This window comes from Oncorhynchus nerka, linkage group LG14 (assembly GCF_034236695.1).
Source record: "Oncorhynchus nerka isolate Pitt River linkage group LG14, Oner_Uvic_2.0, whole genome shotgun sequence".
NCBI classification, from domain to species: Eukaryota; Metazoa; Chordata; class Actinopteri; order Salmoniformes; family Salmonidae; genus Oncorhynchus; species Oncorhynchus nerka.
The window spans coordinates 100,581,188-100,601,187 of NC_088409.1; the positions used below are offsets into that span (position 1 = coordinate 100,581,188).

Below are 20,000 nucleotides of genomic sequence, written 5' to 3' on the forward strand. Positions count from 1 at the left end.
TTTCCACTAGATGTTGGAACATTGCTGCTATAACAGCCTCCACTCTTCTGGGAAGGCTTTCCACTAGATGTAGGAACATTGCTGCTATAACAGCCAGCCTCCACTCTTCTGGGAAGGCTTTCCACTAGATGTTGGAACATTGCTACTATAACAGCCTCCACTCTACTGGGAAGGCTTTCCACTAGATGTTGGAACATTGCTGCTATAACAGCCTCCTCTCTTCTGGGAAGGCTTTCCACTAGATGTTGGAACATTGCTGCTATAACAGCCTCCACTCTTCTGGGAAGGCTTTCCACTAGATGTTGGAACATTGCTGCAAGGACTTGCTTCCATTCAGCCACAAGAGCATTAGTGAGGTCGGTCACTGATGTTGGGCGAATAGGCCTGGCTCACAGTCGGCGTTCCAATTCATCCCAAAGGTGTTCGATGGGGTTGAGGTCCGGGCTCTGTGCTGGCCAGTCAAGTTCTTCCACATCGATCCCGACAAACCATTTCTGTATGGACCTCGCTTTGTGCATGGGGGCAGTGTCATGCTGAAACAGCAAAGGGCCTTCCCCAAACTGTTGCCACAAATCTGGAAGCACAGAATAGTCTTGTATACTGTAGTGTTGAGATTTCCCTTCACTGGAACTAAGGGGCCCAAACCAATGAAACAGCCTCAGAACATTATTCCTCCTCCACCAAACTTTACAGTGGGCACTGTGTATTGGAGCAGGTAGAGTTCTCCTGGTATCTACCAAACCCAGATTCCTCCGTCAGACTGCCATACGGTGAAGCGTGATTCATCACTCCAGAGAACGTGTTTCCACTGCTCCAGAGTCCAATAGCAGCGAGCTTTACACCTCTCCAGCCAACGCTTGGCATTATACTTGGTGATCTTAGGCTTGTGTGCGGCTGCTCGGCCATGCAAACCCACAGTTATTGTGCTGACGTTGCTTCCAGAGGCAGTTTGGAACTCGGTAGTGAGTGTTGCAACCGAGGACAGACCATTTTCACGCGCTTCAGCACTCGGCGGTCCAGTTCTGTGAGCTCGTGTGGTCTACCACTTCTCAGCTGAGCTGTTGTTGCTCCTAGACGTTTCCACAATAACAGTTGACCGGGGTATGCTGTGACGGTGCCACGTTGAAAGTCACTGAGCTCTTCATTAAGGCCATTCTACTGCTAATGTTTGTCTATGGAGATTGCATGGCTGTGTGCTCGTTTTAATACACCTGTCAGCAACGCTTGTGGCTGAAATAGAGGAATCCACTAATCAAGGTAGGAAACACACACACACACACACACACCTCTCCTTCTCTACAAGATCATCCTGATCCAGTGCAGTCTCCTCCACCTCTTCGTCCTCCTCTTCATCTTCTTCTTCTTCCTCCTGGGAGGGCATGGCGGGCAGGGAGGGTTCCCCAGGGGAGGGGCAGCATACATACTCTGTACCATGGAACTTATCAATGCCACAGGGCAGTAACATGCCATAGCTGTGAAGGACCATGGTCCCCTTGGAACAGGCCTGGGGAGAGGAGAAAGGGAGAGATGGGAGAGAGAGTGAAACGCTACACACGTAAAACTGACAAGAAACAGACTGAGGAAAATGCATTCATAAGTCTATAGGCTGTAGAGGGTCTAGTGAGGCTGGGTCTAACTCGGACTGGGTCCAACTAGAGCCTGGCGAGGCTGGATACAACTAGGCTGGGCCCGGTGAGGCTGGGTCCAACTAGGACTGGGTCCAACTACGGCCCAGCGAGGCTGGGTGTGACCAGGCTGGGTTCGACCAGGGCCCGGCGATGCTGGATCCGACCAGGGCCCGGCGAGGCTGGATCCGACCAGGGCCCGGCGAGGCTGGATCCGACCAGGGCCCGGCGAGGCTGGATCCGACCAGGGCCCGGCGAGGCTGGGTCCGACCAGGGACCGGCGAGGCTGGGTCCGACCAGGGACCGGCGAGGCTGGGTTTACACAGGAAGCCCGGCGAGGCTGGGTTTACACAGGAAGCCCAATTCTGATCTATTCCCAATTATTGGCAGAAGAGCTGATCTGATTGGTCAAAAGACCAATTAATGAAAAAAAAGCTCAGAATTGGGCTGCCAGTCATACAATCTAGACTGCATTCAGGCCGCCGTGCAGGGACAAGCCAGTGGCAGCCGGTACACAGGGCTAGGAGCCTAGCAGGCCAGTACACAGGGCTAGGAGCCAAGCAGGCCAGTACACAGGGCTAGGAGCCAAGCAGGCCAGTACACAGGGCTAGGAGCCAAGCAGGCCAGTACACAGGGCTAGGAGCCAAGCAGGCCAGTACACAGGGCTAGGAGCCAAGCAGGCGGGTACACAGGGCTAGGAGCCAAGCAGGCCGGTACACAGGGCTAGGAGCCAAGCAGGCCGGTACACAGGGCTAGGAGCCAAGCAGGCCGGTACACAGGGCTAGGAGCCAAGCAGGCGGGTACACAGGGCTAGGAGCCTAGCAGGCCAGTACACAGGGCTAGGAGCCTAGCAGGCCAGTACACAGGGCTAGGAGCCAAGCAGGCCAGTACACAGGGCTAGGAGCCAAGCAGGCCAGTACACAGGGCTAGGAGCCTAGCAGGCCAGTACACAGGGCTAGGAGCCAAGCAGGCCAGTACACAGGGCTAGGAGCCAAGCAGGCCAGTACACAGGGCTAGGAGCCTAGCAGGCTAGTACACAGGGCTAGGAGCCAAGCAGGCCGGTACACAGGGCTAGGAGCCAAGCAGGCGGGTACACAGGGCTAGGAGCCAAGCAGGCCAGTACACAGGGCTAGGAGCCAAGCAGGCCAGTACACAGGGCTAGGAGCCAAGCAGGCCAGTACACAGGGCTAGGAGCCAAGCAGGCCAGTACACAGGGCTAGGAGCCAAGCAGGCCAGTACACAGGGCTAGGAGCCAAGCAGGCCAGTACACAGGGCTAGGAGCCAAGCAGGCCAGTACACAGGGCTAGGAGCCAAGCAGGCCAGTACACAGGGCTAGGAGCCAAGCAGGCCAGTACACAGGGCTAGGAGGCCAGGTGTGTGTTGCACTCCTAACTGTTGGCCCAGCAGGCTCCAAGATAGCCTTACGAAATCTGTCTGGAAGACTACATGGTTTCCACCACAGAACTAGTCTGGTTAGAGATCAGCTCTAAACCTAAACTCTGATCACAGGACAACTGGGAAGCACTCAGCCAGACAGGTAGAGAAGGAGGGAAGGAGAGACAGATAGAGAGGAGGGAGGGGAGGGAGAGACAGGTAGAGAAGGGGGAGGGGAGGGAGAGACAGGTAGAGAAGGAGGAGGGGAGGGAGAGACAGGTAGAGAAGGGGGAGGGGAGGGAAAGACAGGTAGAGAAGGGGGAGGGGAGGGAGAGACAGGTAGAGAAGGAGGAGGGGAGGGAGAGACAGGTAGAGAAGGAGGAGGGGAGGGAGAGACAGGTAGAGAAGGAGGAGGGGAGGGAGAGACAGGTAGAGAAGGAGGAGGGGAGGGGGAGACAGGTAGAGAAGGAGGAGGGGAGGGGGAGACAGGTAGAGAAGGGGAGAGGGGAGGGAGAGACAGGTAGAGAAGGAGGAGGGGAGGGAGAGACAGGTAGAGAAGGGGGAGGGGAGGGAGAGACAGGTAGAGACGGGGGAGGGGAGGGAGAGACAGGTAGAGAAGGGGGGGGGAGGGAGAGACAGGTAGAGAAGGGGAGGGCAGGGAGAGACAGGTAGAGAAGGGGGAGGGGAGGGAGAGACAGGTAGAGAAGGAGGAGGGGAGGGAGAGACAGGTAGAGAAGGGGGAGGGGAGGGAGAGACAGGTAGAGAAGGAGGAGGGCAGGGAGAGACAGGTAGAGAAGGAGGAGGGCAGGGAGAGACAGGTAGAGAAGGAGGAGGGCAGGGAGAGACAGGTAGAGACGGGGGAGGGGAGGGAGAGACAGGTAGAGAAGGGGAGGGGGAGGGAGAGACAGGTAGAGAAGGGGGAGGGAAGGGAGAGACAGGTAGAGAAGGGGGAGGGGAGGGAGAGACAGGTAGAGAAGGAGGAGGGGGAGGGAGAGACAGGTAGAGAAGGGGAGGGGAGGGAGAGACAGGTAGAGAAGGGGAGGGAGGGAGAGACAGGTAGAGAAGGGGAGGGGGGGAGAGACAGGTAGAGAAGGAGGAGGGGAGGGAGAGACAGGTAGAGAAGGGGAGGGGAGGGAGAGACAGGTAGAGAAGGGGGAGGGGGAGACAGGTAGAGAGGGGGAGGGAGAGACAGGTAGAGAAGGGGAGGGGAGGGAGAGACAGGTAGAGAAGGGGAGGGGGAGAGACAGGTAGAGACAGGGGAGAGAAGGGGAGGGGGGAGGGAGAGACAGGTAGAGAAGGGGGAGGGGAGGGAGAGACAAGTAGAGAAGGGGGAGGGAGAGACAAGTAGAGAAGGGGGAGGGGAGGGATAGACAGGTAGAGAAGGGGAGGGGAGGGAGAGACAGGTAGAGAAGGGGGAGGGGAGGGAGAGACAGGTAGAGAAGGGGAGGGGAGGGAGAGACAGGTAGAGAAGGGGAGGGAGGGAGAGACAGGTAGAGAAGGGGAGGGGAGGGAGAGACAGGTAGAGAATGGGGAGGGAGAGACAGGTAGAGAGGGGGAGGGAGAGACAGGTAGAGAATGGGGAGGGGAGGGAGAGACAGGTAGAGAGGGGGAAGGGAGGGAGACAGGTAGAGAGGGGAGGGAGAGACGGGGGGGAGGGGAGGGAGAGACAGGTAGAGGGAAGGGGGAAGGGAGGGAGAGACAGGTAGAGAGGGGGAGGGGAGGAGAGACAAGTAGAGAAGGGGGAGGGAGAGACAAGTAGAGAAGGGGGAGGGGAGGGAGAGACAGGTAGAGAAGGGGGAGGGGAGGGAGAGACAGGTAAAGAAGGGGGAGGGGAGGGAGAGACAGGTAGAGAAGGGGGAGGGGAGGGAGAGACAGGTAGAGAAGGGGAGGGGGAGACAGGTAGAGAGGGGGAAGGAGGGAGACAGGTAGAGAGGGGAGGGAGAGACAGGGAGAGAGGGGGAGGGGAGGGAGAGACAGGTAGAGAGGGGGAGGGGAGGGACATACAGGTAGAGAGGGGGAGGGGAGGGAGAGACAGGTAGAGAGGGGGAGGGCAGGGAGAGACAGGTAGAGAAGGGGAGGGAGGGAGAGACAGGTAGAGAGGGGGAGGGAGAGACAGGTAGAGAATGGGGAGGGGAGGGAGAGACAGGTAGAGAGGGGGGGGAAGGGAGGGAGACAGGTAGAGAGGGGAGGGAGAGACAGGGAGAGAGGGGGAGGGGAGGGAGAGACAGGTAGAGAAGGAGGAGGGGAGGGAGAGACAGGTAGAGAAGGGGAGGGGAGGGAGCGACAGGTAGAGAAGGGGGAGGGGAGACAGGTAGAGAAGGGGGAAGGGAGGGAGAGACAGGTAGAGAGGGGGAGGGGAGGGAGAGACAGGTAGAGAGGGGGAGGGCAGGGAGAGAGGTAGAGAAGGGGAGGGGAGGGAGAGACAGGTAGAGAAGGGGAGGGAAGGGAGAGACAGGTAGAGAAGGGGAGGGGAGGGAGAGACAGGTAGAGAAGGAGGAGGGAGGGAGAGACAGGTAGAGAAGGGGGAGGGAGGGAGAGACAGGTAGAGAAGGGGGAGGGGAGGGAGAGACAGGTAGAGAAGGGGAGGGAGGAGAGACAGGTAGAGAAGGAGGAGGGGAGGGAGAGACAGGTAGAGAAGGGGAGGGGAGGGAGCGACAGGTAGAGAAGGGGGAGGGGGAGACGGGGAGGGAGAGACAGGTAGAGAAGGGGGAGGGGAGGGAGAGACAGGTAGAGAAGGGGTAGGGGAGGGAGAGACAGGTAGAGAAGGGGGGAGGGGAGGGAGAGACAGGTAGAGAAGGGGGAGGGAGGGAGAGACAAGTAGAGAAGGGGGGGAGGGAGAGACAAGTAGAGAAGGGGGAGGGGAGGGATAGACAGGTAGAGAAGGGGGAGGGGAGGGAGAGACAGGTAGAGAAGGGGAGGGGAGGGAGAGACAGGTAGAGAAGGGGAGGGGAGGGAGAGACAGGTAGAGAAGGGGAGGGGAGGGAGAGACAGGTAGAGAAGGGGAGGGGAGGGAGAGACAGGTAGAGAATGGGGAGGGGAGGGAGAGACAGGTAAAGAAGGGGGAGGGGAGGGAGAGACAGGTAGAGAAGGGGGAGGGGAGACAGGTAGAGAGGGGGAAGGGAGGGAGACAGGTAGAGAGGGGAGGGAGAGACAGGGAGAGAGGGGGAGGGGAGGGAGAGACAGGTAGAGAGGGGGAGGGGAGGGACATACAGGTAGAGAGGGGGAGGGGAGGGAGAGACAGGTAGAGAGGGGGAGGGCAGGGAGAGACAGGTAGAGAAGGGGGAGGGGAGGGAGAGACAGGTAGAGAGGGGGAGGGAGAGACAGGTAGAGAATGGGGAGGGGAGGGAGAGACAGGTAGAGAGGGGGAAGGGAGGGAGACAGGTAGAGAGGGGGAGGGAGAGACAGGGAGAGAGGGGGAGGGGAGGGAGAGACAGGTAGAGAAGGGGGAAGGGAGGGAGAGACAGGTAGAGAGGGGGAGGGGAGGGAGAGACAGGTAGAGAGGGGGAGGGCAGGGAGAGAGGTAGAGAAGGGGGAGGGGAGGGAGAGACAGGTAGAGAGGGGGGAGGGAGAGACAGGTAGAGAATGGGGAGGGGGGACGGAGGAGAGAGGTAGAGAAGGGGGAAGGGTGGGAGAGACAGGTAGAGAGGGGGAGGGGAGGGACATACAGGTAGAGAAGGGGGAGGGGAGGGAGAGACAGGTAGAGAAGGGGAGGGGAGGAGAGACAGGTAGAGAAGGGGGAGGGAGAGACAGGTAGAGAAGGGGGAGAGAAGGGAGAGACAGGTAGAGAAGGGGAGGGGAGGGAGAGACAAGTAGAGAAGGGGAGGGGAGGGAGAGACAGGTAGAGAAGGGGAGGGGAGGGAGAGACAGGTAGAGAGGGGGAGGGAGAGACAGGTAGAGAATGGGGAGGGAGAGACAGGTAGAGAATGGGGAGGGGAGGGAGAGACAGGGGAGAGAGGGGGAGGGGAGGGAGAGAGGTAGAGAAGGGGGAGGGGAGGGAGAGACAGGTAGAGAAGGGGGAAGAGAGGGAGAGACAGGTAGAGAGGGGAGGGGAGGGACATACAGGTAGAGAGGGGAGGGGGAGGGAGAGACAGGTAGAGAGGGGGAGGGCAGGGAGAGAGGTAGAGAAGGGGAGGGGAGGGAGAGACAGGTAGAGAGGGGGAGGGAGAGACAGGTAGAGAATGGGGAGGGGAGGGAGAGACAGGTAGAGAGGGGGAGGAGAGGGAGAGACAGGTAGAGAAGGGGGAGGGGAGGGAGAGACAGGTAGAGAAGGAGGGAGGGCAGGTAGAGACAGGTAGAGAGGGGAGGGAGAGACAGGGAGAGAGGGGGAGGGGGGAGGGAGAGACAGGTAGAGAAGGGGGAGGGGAGGGAGAGACAGGTAGAGAAGGGGGAAGGGAGGGAGAGAAAGGTAGAGAGGGGGAGGGGGAGGGACATACAGGTAGAGAGGGGGAGGGGAGGGAGAGACAGGTAGAGAGGGGGAGGGCAGGGAGAGAGGTAGAGAAGGGGAGGGGAGGGAGAGACAGGTAGAGAGGGGGGAAGGGAGGGAGACAGGTAGAGAGGGGAGGGAGAGACAGGGAGAGAGGGGGAGGGGAGGGAGAGACAGGTAGAGAGGGGGAGGGGAGGGAGAGACAGGTAGAGAGGGGGAGGGAGAGACAGGTAGAGAATGGGGAGGGGGGACGGGAGGGAGAGAGGTAGAGAAGGGGGAGGGGAGGGAGAGACAGGTAGAGAAGGGGGAAGGGAGGGAGAGACAGGTAGAGAGGGGGAGGGGAGGGACATACAGGTAGAGAAGGGTGAGGGAGGGAGGAGACAGGTAGAGAAGGGGGAGGGGAGGGAGAGACAAGTAGAGAAGGGGGAGGGGAGGGAGAGACAGGTAGAGAAGGGGGGGGGAGGGAGAGACAGGTAGAGAAGGGGGAGGGAGGGAGAGAAAGGTAGAGAGGGGGGGAGGAAGAGACAGGGAGAGAATGGGGAGGGGAGGGAGAGACAGGGAGAGAGGGGGAGGGGAGGGAGAGAGGTAGAGAGGGGGGGGGGGGGACGGGAGGGAGAGAGGTAGAGAAGGGGGAGGGAGGGAGAGACAGGTAGAGAAGGGGGAAGGGAGGGAGAGACAGGTAGAGAGGGGGAGGGGAGGGACATACAGGTAGAGAGGGGAGGGGAGGGAGAGACAGGTAGAGAGGGGGGAGGGGAGGGACATACAGGTAGAGAGGGGGAGGGGAGGGAGAGACAGGTAGAGAGGGGGAGGGAGAGACAGGTAGAGAATGGGGAGGGGAGGGAGAGACAGGTAGAGAGGGGGAGGAGAGGGAGAGACAGGTAGAGAAGGGGGAGGGGAGGGAGAGACAGGTAGAGAAGGAGGGAGGGCAGGTAGAGACAGGTAGAGAAGGGGAGGGGCGGGAGAGACAGGTAGAGAAGGGGGAGGGAGGGAGAGACAGGTAGAGAAGGGGGAAGGACAGGTAGAGACAGGTAGAGAGGAGGGAGGGCAGGGAGAGACAGGTAGAGAGGGGGGAGGGGAGGGAGAGACAGGTAGAGGGGGAGGGGAGGGAGAGACAGGTAGAGAAGGGGGAAGGGAGGGAGAGATGGGTAGAGAAGGAGGGAGGGCAGGGATAGACAGGTAGAGAAGGGGAGGGCAGGGAGAGACAGGTAGAGAAGGGGGAGGGGGCAGGGAGAGACAGGTAGAGAGGGGGAGGGCAGGGAGAGAGGTAGAGAAGGGGAGGGGAGGGAGAGACAGGTAGAGAGGGGGAGGGAGAGACAGGTAGAGAATGGGGAGGGGAGGGAGAGACAGGTAGAGAGGGGTGAAGGGAGGGAGACAGGTAGAGAGGGGAGGGAGAGACAGGGAGAGAGGGGGAGGGGAGGGAGAGACAGGTAGAGAAGGGGGAAGGGAGGGAGAGACAGGTAGAGAGGGGGGAGGGGAGGGACATACAGGTAGAGAGGGGAGGGGAGGGAGAGACAGGTAGAGAGGGGGAGGGCAGGGAGAGAGGTAGAGAAGGGGAGGGCAGGGAGAGAGGTAGAGAAGGGGGAGGGGAGGGAGAGACAGGTAGAGAGGGGGAGGGAGAGACAGGTAGAGAATGGGGAGGGGGACGGGAGGGAGAGAGGTGGTAGAGTAGAGAAGGGGGAGGGGAGGGAGAGACAGGTAGAGAAGGGGGAAGGGAGGGAGAGACCGGTAGAGAGGGGGAGGGGAGGGACATACAGGTAGAGAGGGGGGAGGGGAGGGAGAGACAGGTAGAGAGGGGGAGGGGAGGGAGAGACAGGTAGAGAGGGGGAGGGAGAGACAGGTAGAGAATGGGGAGGGGAGGGAGAGACAGGTAGAGAAGGGGGAGGGAGAGACAGGTAGAGAAGGAGGGGGAGGGCAGGTAGAGACAGGTAGAGAAGGGGGAGGGGCGGGAGAGACAGGTAGAGAAGGGGGAGGGGAGGGAGAGACAGGTAGAGAAGGGGGAAGGGCTGGTAGAGACAGGTAGAGAGGAGGGAGGGCAGGGAGAGACAGGTAGAGAAGGGGGAAGGGCAGGTAGAGATAGGTAGAGAGGAGGGAGGGCAGGGAGAGACAGGTAGAGAGGGGGGAGGGGAGGGAGAGACAGGTAGAGAAGGGGGAGGGGAGGGAGAGACAGGTAGAGAAGGGGGAAGGGCAGGTAGAGACAGGTAGAGAAGGGGGAGGGCAGGGAGAGACAGGTAGAGAAGGAGGGAGGGCAGGGAGAGACAGGTAGAGAAGGAGGGAGGGCAGGGAGAGACAGGTAGAGAGGGGGATGGCAGGGAGAGACAGGTAGAGAGGGGGATGGCAGGGAGAGACAGGTAGAGAGGGGGATGGCAGGGAGAGACAGGTAGAGAGGGGGAGGGGAGGGAGTGACAGGTAGAGAGGGGGAGGGGAGGGAGAGACAGGTAGAGAGGGGGAGGGAGAGACAGGTAGAGAATGGGGAGGGGAGGGAGAGACTACCGGTAGAGAGGGGGAGGAGAGGGAGAGACAGGTAGAGAAGGGGGAGGGGAGGGAGAGACGGGTAGAGAAGGAGGGAGGGGAGGGAGAGACGGGTAGAGAAGGAGGGAGGACAGGGAGAGACAGGTAGAGAAGGAGGGAGGGCAGGGAGAGACAGGTAGAGAGGGGGAGGGGAGGGAGAGACAGGTAGAGAAGGAGGGAGGGCAGGGAGAGACAGGTAGAGAAGGAGGGAGGGCAGGGAGAGAAGGAGGGAGGGCAGGGAGAGACAGGTAGAGAAGGAGGGAGGGCAGGGAGAGACAGGTAGAGAAGGAGGGAGGGCAGGGAGAGACAGGTAGAGAGGAGGGATGGCAGGGAGAGACAGGTAGAGAGGAGGGATGGCAGGGAGAGACAGGTAGAGAGGAGGGAGGGCAGGGAGAGACAGGTAGAGAGGAGGGATGGCAGGGAGAGACAGGTAGAGAGGAGGGAGGGCAGGGAGAGACAGGTAGAGAGGAGGGAGGGCAGGGAGAGACAGGTAGAGAAGGAGGGAGGGCAGGGAGAGACAGGTAGAGGAGGGAGGGCAGGGAGAGACAGGTAGAGAGGGGGAGGGGAGGGAGAGACAGGTAGAGAGGGGGAGGGGAGGGAGAGACAGGTAGAGAGGAGGGAGGGCAGGGAGAGACAAGTAGAGAGGAGGGAGGGCAGGGAGAGACAGGTCGAGAAGGAGGGAGGGCAGGGAGAGACAGGTAGAGAAGGAGGGAGGGCAGGGAGAGACAGGTAGAGAAGGAGGGAGGGCAGGGAGAGACAGGTAGAGAAGGAGGGAGGGCAGGGAGAGACAGGTAGAGAAGGAGGGAGGGCAGGGAGAGACAGGTAGAGAGGAGGGATGGCAGGGAGAGACAGGTAGAGAGGAGGGATGGCAGGGAGAGACAGGTAGAGAGGAGGGATGGCAGGGAGAGACAGGTAGAGAGGAGGGAGGGCAGGGAGAGACAGGTAGAGAGGAGGGAGGGCAGGGAGAGACAGGTAGAGAGGAGGGATGGCAGGGAGAGACAGGTAGAGAGGAGGGAGGGCAGGGAGAGACAGGTAGAGAGGGGGAGGGCAGGGAGAGACATGTAGAGAGGGGGAGGGGATGGAGAGACAGGTAGAGAAGGAGGGAGGAACAACAGAGTCCATTGGGCAACATGCTTCTCCCTACTAGTTACCATAGAAGAACAACAGAGTCCATTGGGCAACATGCTTCTCCCTACTAGTTACCATAGAGGAACAACAGAGTCCTTGTTTAAAGCCTGTATATTACCCTGCTAGAGAGAGACCGACAGTGAGTGAGTGAGTGAGTGAGTGAGCCAGACAGACAGACAGACAGACAGACAGACAGACAGACAGACAGACAAAGAGCTAGCCAGACAGACAGAGAGAGCGCGAGACAGCCAGACAGAGAGCGAGAGAGTGAGCGAGCCAGCCAGCCAGCCAGACAGACAGACAGACAGACAGACAGACAGACAGACAGACAGACAGACAGACAGACAGACAAAGAGCTAGCCAGACAGACAGAGAGAGAGAGCGCGAGACAGAGAGCGAGAGAGCGAGAAAGCGAGTGAGACAGAGAGCGAGAGAGAGAGACGGCCAGACAGAGAGAGCGTGACAGCCAGACAGACAGAGAGAGAGCGAGACAGAGAGAGAGCGAGACAGAGAGAGAGCATAGCCTTGCTATTGAGAAAGGCTCCCGTAGGCAGACATGGCTCTCAAGAGAAGACAGGCTATGTGCACACTGCCCACAAAATGAGGTGGAAACTGAGCTGCACTTCCTAACCTCCTGCCCAAAGAATTCGAAAACAAATCCAATTTTGAAAAACTCTCATATCTACTGGGTGAAATTCCACAGTGTTCCATCACAGCAGCAAGATGTCTGACCTGTTGCCACAAGAAAAGGGCAACCAGTGAAGAACACGCACCATTGTAAATACAACCCATATTTATGCTTACTGTGACAGCCAGAGAGAGGGAGACAGACAGAGAGAGGGAGACAGACAGACAGCCAGCCAGAGAGCCAGACAGGCAGAGAGCCAGACAGAAGGAGACAGACAGAGAGCCAGACAGCCAGACAGCCAGAGAGAGGGAGACAGACAGAGAGCCAGACAGCCAGAGAGCCAGACAGCCAGAGAGCCAGACAGAGGGAGACAGACAGAGAGCCAGACAGCCAGAGAGAGGGAGACAGACAGAGAGCCAGACAGCCAGAGAGAGGGAGACAGACAGAGAGCCAGACAGCCAGAGAGCCAGACAGCCAGAGAGCCAGACAGAGGGAGACAGACAGAGAGCCAGACAGCCAGAGAGAAGGAGACAGACAGAGAGCCAGACAGCCAGAGAGAAGGAGACAGACAGAGAGCCAGACAGCCAGAGAGAAGGAGACAGACAGAGAGCCAGACAGCCAGAGAGCCAGACAGCCAGAGAGCCAGACAGCCAGAGAGCCAGACAGCCAGAGAGCCAGACAGAGGGAGACAGACAGAGAGCCAGACAGCCAGAGAGCCAGACAGCCAGAGAGCCAGACAGCCAGAGAGCCAGACAGAGGGAGACAGACAGAGAGCCAGACAGCCAGAGAGCCAGACAGCCAGAGAGCCAGACAGAGGGAGACAGACAGAGAGCCAGACAGCCAGAGAGCCAGACAGCCAGAGAGCCAGACAGAGGGAGACAGACAGAGAGCCAGACAGCCAGAGAGCCAGACAGCCAGAGAGCCAGACAGCCAGAGAGCCAGACAGAGGGAGACAGACAGAGAGCCAGACAGCCAGAGAGCCAGACAGCCAGAGAGCCAGACAGAGGGAGACAGACAGAGAGCCAGACAGCCAGAGAGCCAGACAGCCAGACAGAGGGAGACAGACAGAGAGCCAGACAGAGTAGTTGTATTTTTATTGAACCTTTATTTAACTAGGCAAGTCAGTTTAAGAACAAATTCTTATTTACAGTGACGGCCAAACCCAGACGACACTGTGCCAACTGTGCACCGCCCTACGGGACTCCCAATCCTCGGCCACCCCGTGCCTGACACACATGGTTCTTACCTCCTCGGCCACCCCGTGCCTGACACACATGGTTCTTACCTCCTCGGCCACCCCATGCCTCCTCGGCCACCCCATGCCTCCTCGGCCACCCCATGCCTGACACACATGGTTCTTACCTCCTCGACCACCCCGTGCCTCCTCGGCCACCCCATGCCTCCTCGGCCACCCTGTGCCTGACACACATGGTTCTTACCTCCTCGGCCACCCCGTGTCTCCTCGGCCACCCCGTGCCTCCTCGGCCACCCCGTGTCTCCTCGGCCACCCCGTGCCTCCTCGGCCACCCCGTGCCTCCTCGGCCACCCCGTGCCTCCTCGGCCACCCCGTGCCTGACACGCATGGTTCTTACCTCCTCGGCCACCCCGTGCCTCCTCGGCCACCCCGTGTCTCCTCGGCCACCCCGTGCCTCCTCGGCCACCCCGTGCCTCCTCGGCCACCCCGTGCCTGACACACATGGTTCTTACCTCCTCGGCCACCCTGTGCCTCCTCGGCCACCCCGTGCCTGACACACATGGTTCTTACCTCCTCGGCCACCCCGTGCCTGACACACATGGTTCTTACCTCCTCGGCCACCCCATGCCTCCTCGGCCACCCCATGCCTCCTCGGCCACCCCATGCCTGACACACATGGTTCTTACCTCCTCGACCACCCCGTGCCTCCTCGGCCACCCCGTGCCTCCTCGGCCACCCTGTGCCTGACACACATGGTTCTTACCTCCTCGGCCACCCCGTGTCTCCTCGGCCACCCCGTGCCTCCTCGGCCACCCCGTGTCTCCTCGGCCACCCCGTGCCTCCTCGGCCACCCCGTGCCTCCTCGGCCACCCCGTGCCTGACACGCATGGTTCTTACCTCCTCGGCCACCCCGTGCCTCCTCGGCCACCCCGTGTCTCCTCGGCCACCCCGTGCCTCCTCGGCCACCCCGTGCCTCCTCGGCCACCCCGTGCCTCCTCGGCCACCCCGTGCCTGACACACATGGTTCTTACCTCCTCGGCCACCCTGTGCCTCCTCGGCCACCCCGTGCCTGACACACATGGTTCTTACCTCCTCGGCCACCCCGTGCCTCCTCGGCCACCCCGTGCCTCCCCGTGTCTCCTCGGCCACCCCATGCCTGACACACATGGTTCTTACCTCCTCGGCCACCCCGTGCCTCCTCGGCCACCCCGTGCCTGACACACATGGTTCTTACCTCCTCGGCCACCCCGTGCCTCCTCGGCCACCCCGTGTCTCCTCGGCCACCCCGTGCCTCCTCGGCCACCCCGTGCCTCCTCGGCCACCCCGTGCCTCCTCGGCCACCCCGTGCCTGACACACATGGTTCTTACCTCCTCGGCCACCCCGTGCCTCCTCGGCCACCCCGTGCCTCCCCGTGCCTCCTCGGCCACCCCGTGCCTGACACACATGGTTCTTACCTCCTCGGCCACCCCGTGCCTGACACATGGTTCTTACCTCCTCGGCCACCCCATACCTACTCGGCCACCCCATGCCTGACACACATGGTTCTTACCTCCTCGACCACCCCGTGCCTCCTCGGCCACCCCGTGCCTGACACACATGGTTCTTACCTCCTCGGCCACCCCGTGCCTCCTCGCCCATGCCTCCTCGGCCACCCCGTGCCTCCTCTGCCACCCCGTGCCTCCTCTGCCACCCCGTGCCTCCTCTGCCACCCCGTGCCTGACACACATGGTTCTTACCTCCTCGGCCACCCCGTGCCACTGTTGGTGCCTGACACACATGGTTCTTACCTCCTCGGTCACCCCGTGCCTCCTCGGCCACCCCGTGCCACTGTTGGTGCCTGACACACATGGTTCTTACCTCCTCGGCCACCCCGTGCCTCCTCGGCCACCCCGTGCCACTGTTGGTGCCTGACACACATGGTTCTTACCTCCTCGGCCACCCCGTGCCTCCTCGGCCACCCCGTGCCACTGTTGGTGCCTGACACACATGGTTCTTACCTCCTCGGCCACCCCGTGCCACTGTTGGTGGCTGACACACATGTCCATCCTCTCCTTGTGGAAGAACCTGCACTTCTCAGGAACCAGCAGCACGTCACTCACAAACTCCCCCACTGAAAGGACAAATAGATCAGTGTTACACAAACATAACCTAGTGAGCCGTTAGTCTTACACAACATTCAGTTAGTCTTACACAGTCTTACACAACATTCATTTTATACTTTATCCAGCTGGGAAAGCACCTGGACACCGAGACAGAGAGAGAGAGAGAGAGACAGCCCTGGCATGCTGTTAATTAACTTCTGGGCCACATCCTGACTGCATAATCTTGCATAATCAATGTTTGGAGTTTGTCAGAATGTGTGGGGTTTTGTTTGTCCACCCACCTCTTGAGGATTGACCACAAGTTCTCAATGGGATTAGGGTCTGGGGAGTTTCCTGGCCATGGACCCAAAATATTGATCTTTTGTTCCCCGAGCCAAATAATGTAGGCAGAGAACAGAAAGGAGCAGGAGAAAGAGAAGGTTGAGATGGAAGGATGGATGAAACCATATAATGGAGGTGTAGAGGCCCAGAAAGAGAAGGTTGAGATGGAAGGATGGATGAAACCATATAATGGAGGTGTAGAGGCCCAGAAAGAGAAGGTTGAGATGGAACGATGGATGAAACCATATAATGGAGGTGTAGAGGCCCAGAAAGAGGAGGCCTGTGATCTGCTAACTGGTCGTTAGGTGGATCAACAACAACCAGGCCTGAGGACAGCATTACACCACTACAGACAGGGAGGGAGAGGAGAAGGAAGAGAAGGCAGTGGTTTAGATAATGATAGAGTAGGGAGCTGGAAATAGCAGAGCTACACAGGAAGACTCTCTCTCTGCTATGTGAGGTGCTGTGCTGTGAGGTTCTGTACTGTGAGGTGCTGTACTGTGAGGTGCTGTACTGTACTGTGAGGTGCTGTACTGTACTGTGAGGTGCTGTACTGTGAGGTGCTGTACTGTAGTGTGAGGTGCTGTGCTCTGTGTGCTGTACTGTGAGGTGCTGTGCTGTGAGGTGCTGTTCTGTGAGGTGCTGTCCTGTGAGGTGCTGCTGTGAGGTGCTACGCTGTGAGGTGCTGTACTGTGAGGTGCTGTACTGTGAGGTGCTGTACTGTGAGGTGCTGTACTGTGAGGTGCTGTACTGTGAGGTGCTACGCTGTGAGGTGCTGCACTGTGAGGTGCTGCACTGTGAGGTGCTACGCTGTGAGGTGCTGTACTGTGAGGTGCTGTACTGTACTGCGAGGTGCTGTACTGCGAGGTGCTGTACTGTGAGGTGCTGTACTGTGAGGTGCTGTACTGTGAGGTGCTGTGCTGTGAGGTGAGGTGCTGTGAGGTGCTGTGCTGTGAGGTGAGGTGCTGTGAGGTGCTGTGCTGTGAGGTGCTGTGCTGTGAGGTGCTGTTTACATTTACATTTAAGTCATTTAGCAGACGCTCTTATCCAGAGCGACTTACAAATTGGTGCTTTCACCTTATGACATCCAGTGGAACAGCCACTTTACAATAGTGCATCTAGGTCTTTTAAAACCACAGAAGGATTACTTTATCCTATCCTAGGTATTCCTTAAAGAGGTGGGGTTTCAGGTGTCTCCGGAAGGTGGTGATTGACTCCGCTGTCCTGGCGTCGTGAGGGAGTTTGTTCCACCATTGGGGGGCCAGAGCAGCGAACAGTTTTGACTGGGCTGAGCGGGAACTGTACTTCCTCAGTGGTAGGGAGGCGAGCAGGCCAGAGGTGGATGAACGCAGTGCCCTTGTTTGGGTGTAGGGCCTGATCAGAGCCTGGAGGTACTGAGGTGCCGTTCCCCTCACAGCTCCGTAGGCAAGCACCATGGTCTTGTAGCGGATGCGAGCTTCAACTGGAAGCCAGTGGAGAGAGCGGAGGAGATGTTCTGTGAGGTGCTGTACTGTGAGGTGCTGTGCTGTGAGGTGCTGTACTGTGAGGTGCTGTGCTGTGAGGTGCTGTGCTGTGAGGTGCTGTGACCTGCTGCCTCCACAGTAAATGCCTTGGCCATCCTATTGCTTCTGACAGAGTGTGTGGATCTGTAGTAAAACCACAGCCCAAGGCTGAGATTAGTCAATAAAATGCCTCTCCAATATGTCTCTCCTCTCTTCTCCTCATTTAGCCTGTTTCTAACGTCTCCTCTCCTGGCCCGTGAACCGGCCTATCCGCACTCTCTTGGCCCGTGAACCGGCCTACCCGCACTCTCTTGGCCCGTGAACCGGCCTATCCGCACGCTCCTAGCCCAGGAACCGGCCTATCCGCACGCTCCTAGCCCAGGAACCGGCCTACCCGCACTCTCTTGGCCCGTGAACCGGCCTATCCGCACGCTCCTAGCCCAGGAACCGGCCTACCCGCACGCTCCTAGCCCAGGAACCGGCCTACCCGCACTCTCTTGGCCCGTGAACCGGCCTATCCGCACGCTCCTAGCCCAGGAACCGGCCTACCCGCACTCTCTTGGCCCGTGAACCGGCCTGTCAGCACCCAGCAACTATCTAAGCGCGGGGCTTACATCACAAAATTACAATACCCATACTCTAATATTGTCTCAAGCCTTATATGCTGCTGTATATGTCCATGGTTTAGCTCACAGAATTACAAAAACAATAAGGTTTAATAATATAAGCATGTTATATTTTGTCATTCGGGGATGACCTCACTGACTTGCAAATAGAATATTCTTACATGCTGACCAGACCGGCTTTTGTGTGTGTTGATTGTATGAAACCCATACTAATTTGTCCTGGGAGATGAACACTGGATTGATATTTGACCCATGGTGAGGCGGGACTTGGAGCACGTCCTGTTTTACAAATAGAACCAGGTTCTGAGTGGCCCGTCGGCACGTGGGAGTCATTTGGATTAAATGATTGAATAACGGGGCACGTGTAGACATCTGAAAACCGCAACAGGCTGGTTTCTGGTCAGCAAGTCATGCCGCTTTTCAACTTGAACACCGTTGTTACCCTGGTCTACACGCCATGATATTACCCTGGTCTACCACACCATGATATTACCCTGGTCTACACACCATGATATTACCCTGGTCTATACACCATGATATTACCCTGGTCTATACACCATGATATTACCCTGGTCTACCACACCATGATATTACCCTGGTCTACCACACCATGATATTACCCTGGTCTACCACACCATGATATTACCCTGGTCTACCACACCATGATATTACCCTGGTCTACCACACCATGATATTACCCTGGTCTACCACACCATGATATTACCCTGGTCTACACGCCATGATATTACCCTGGTCTACACGCCATGATATTACCCTGGTCTACGCACCATGATATTACCCTGGTCTACGCACCATGATATTACCCTGGTCTACACACCATGATATTACCCTGGTCTACACGCCATGATATTACCCTGGTCTACCACACCATGATATTACCCTGGTCTACCACACCATGATATTACCCTGGTCTACACACCATGATATTACCCTGGTCTACACACCATGATATTACCCTGGTCTATACACCATGATATTACCCTGGTCTACACACCATGATAATACCCTGGTCTACACACCATGATATTACCCTGGTCTACACACCATGATATTACCCTGGTCTACACGCCATGATATTACCCTGGTCTACGCACCATGATATTACCCTGGTCTACGCACCATGATATTACCCTGGTCTACACGCCATGATAATACCCTGGTCTACACACCATGATATTACCCTGGTCTATTACGCCATGATATTACCCTGGTCTACACGCCATGATGTTACCCTGGTCTACACACCATGATATTACCCTGGTCTACACACCATGATATTACCCTGGTCTACACACCATGATGTTACCCTGGTCTACACAACATGATATTACCCTGGTCTACACGCCATGATATTACCCTGGTCTACACACCATGATGTTACCCTGGTCTACACACCATGATATTACCCTGGTCTACACACCATGATGTTACCCTGGTCTACACGCCATGATATTACCCTGGTCTACACAACATGATATTACCCTGGTCTACACGCCATGATATTACCCTGGTCTACACGCCATGATATTACCCTGGTCTACACGCCATGATATTACCCTGGTCTACCACACCATGATATTACCCTGGTCTACCACACCATGATATTACCCTGGTCTACACACCATGATATTACCCTGGTCTATACACCATGATATTACCCTGGTCTATACACCATGATATTACCCTGGTCTATACACCATGATATTACCCTGGTCTATACACCATGATATTACCCTGGTCTATACACCATGATATTACCCTGGTCTATACACCATGATATTACCCTGGTCTATACACCATGATGTTACCCTGGTCTACACACCATGATATTACCCTGGTCTACACGCCATGATATTACCCTGGTCTACACACCATGATATTACTCTGGTCTATACACCATGATGTTACCCTGGTCTACACACCATGATATTACCCTGGTCTATACACCATGATATTACCCTGGTCTATACACCATGATATTACCCTGGTCTATACGTCATGATATTACCCTGGTCTACACACCATGATATTACCCTGGTCTATACGTCATGATATTACCCTGGTCTACACACCATGAATAGTCAAAACACTTGCTTCGTGAGAAGGTGTTCGCAATTAGTGATTGTTAGGTAACGCAACCCGAAAAGGCCCAGTCCCCTCGTCCTGGCCCAAAGCCCGGGCAGGTCCATTAGTGATTGTTAGGTAACGCAACCGGAAAAGGCCCAGCCCCCTCGTCCTGGCCCAAAGCCCGGGCAGGTCCATTAGTGATTGTTAGGTAACGCAACCGGAAAAGGACCAGCCCCCTCGTCCTGGCCCAAAGCCCGGGCAGGTCCACTGGGCCTTGGCAACATGGGGGAAACTTCCAATGGAAAGTCAAACAGTGTTATATATTCTCTATGACACTTTGGTGGTTCTCACCTAAACATTTGTAAGGCACCACGATGTGGGCGTGGCCTTTACACAGCTTCTTCTCCTTCTTGCACCAGTTCTCAATCCTGATTGGCTGGTTGGCCTCCACCACGTTAGTGATCTGGAGCTCAGGGTAC

General features: G+C 57.8%; 1 protein-coding gene across 16 annotated transcripts in view; it reads right to left on the bottom strand.

The window, feature by feature from the left end:
* The window catches only part of aplp2 (amyloid beta (A4) precursor-like protein 2), a 223,915-nt gene that overhangs the window by 85,200 nt on the left and 118,715 nt on the right, over positions 1-20,000 (bottom strand). For 14 of the 16 annotated variants that reach the window (XM_065000635.1, XM_065000634.1, XM_065000632.1 and 11 more), the window contains exons 3-5: positions 19,873-20,000; positions 14,880-14,992; positions 1,287-1,504 (exon numbers count right to left, since the gene is read on the bottom strand). The exon at positions 19,873-20,000 is cut by the window's right edge and continues 2 nt beyond it. In XM_065000635.1, the coding sequence (XP_064856707.1) occupies positions 1,287-1,504; positions 14,880-14,992; positions 19,873-20,000 (459 nt within the window). Of the gene's footprint in view, positions 1-1,286; positions 1,505-12,932; positions 12,947-14,618; positions 14,649-14,879; positions 14,993-19,872 lie in introns of those variants that run through there. The other 2 variants (XM_065000636.1, XM_065000637.1) reach the window with 2 other exon arrangements.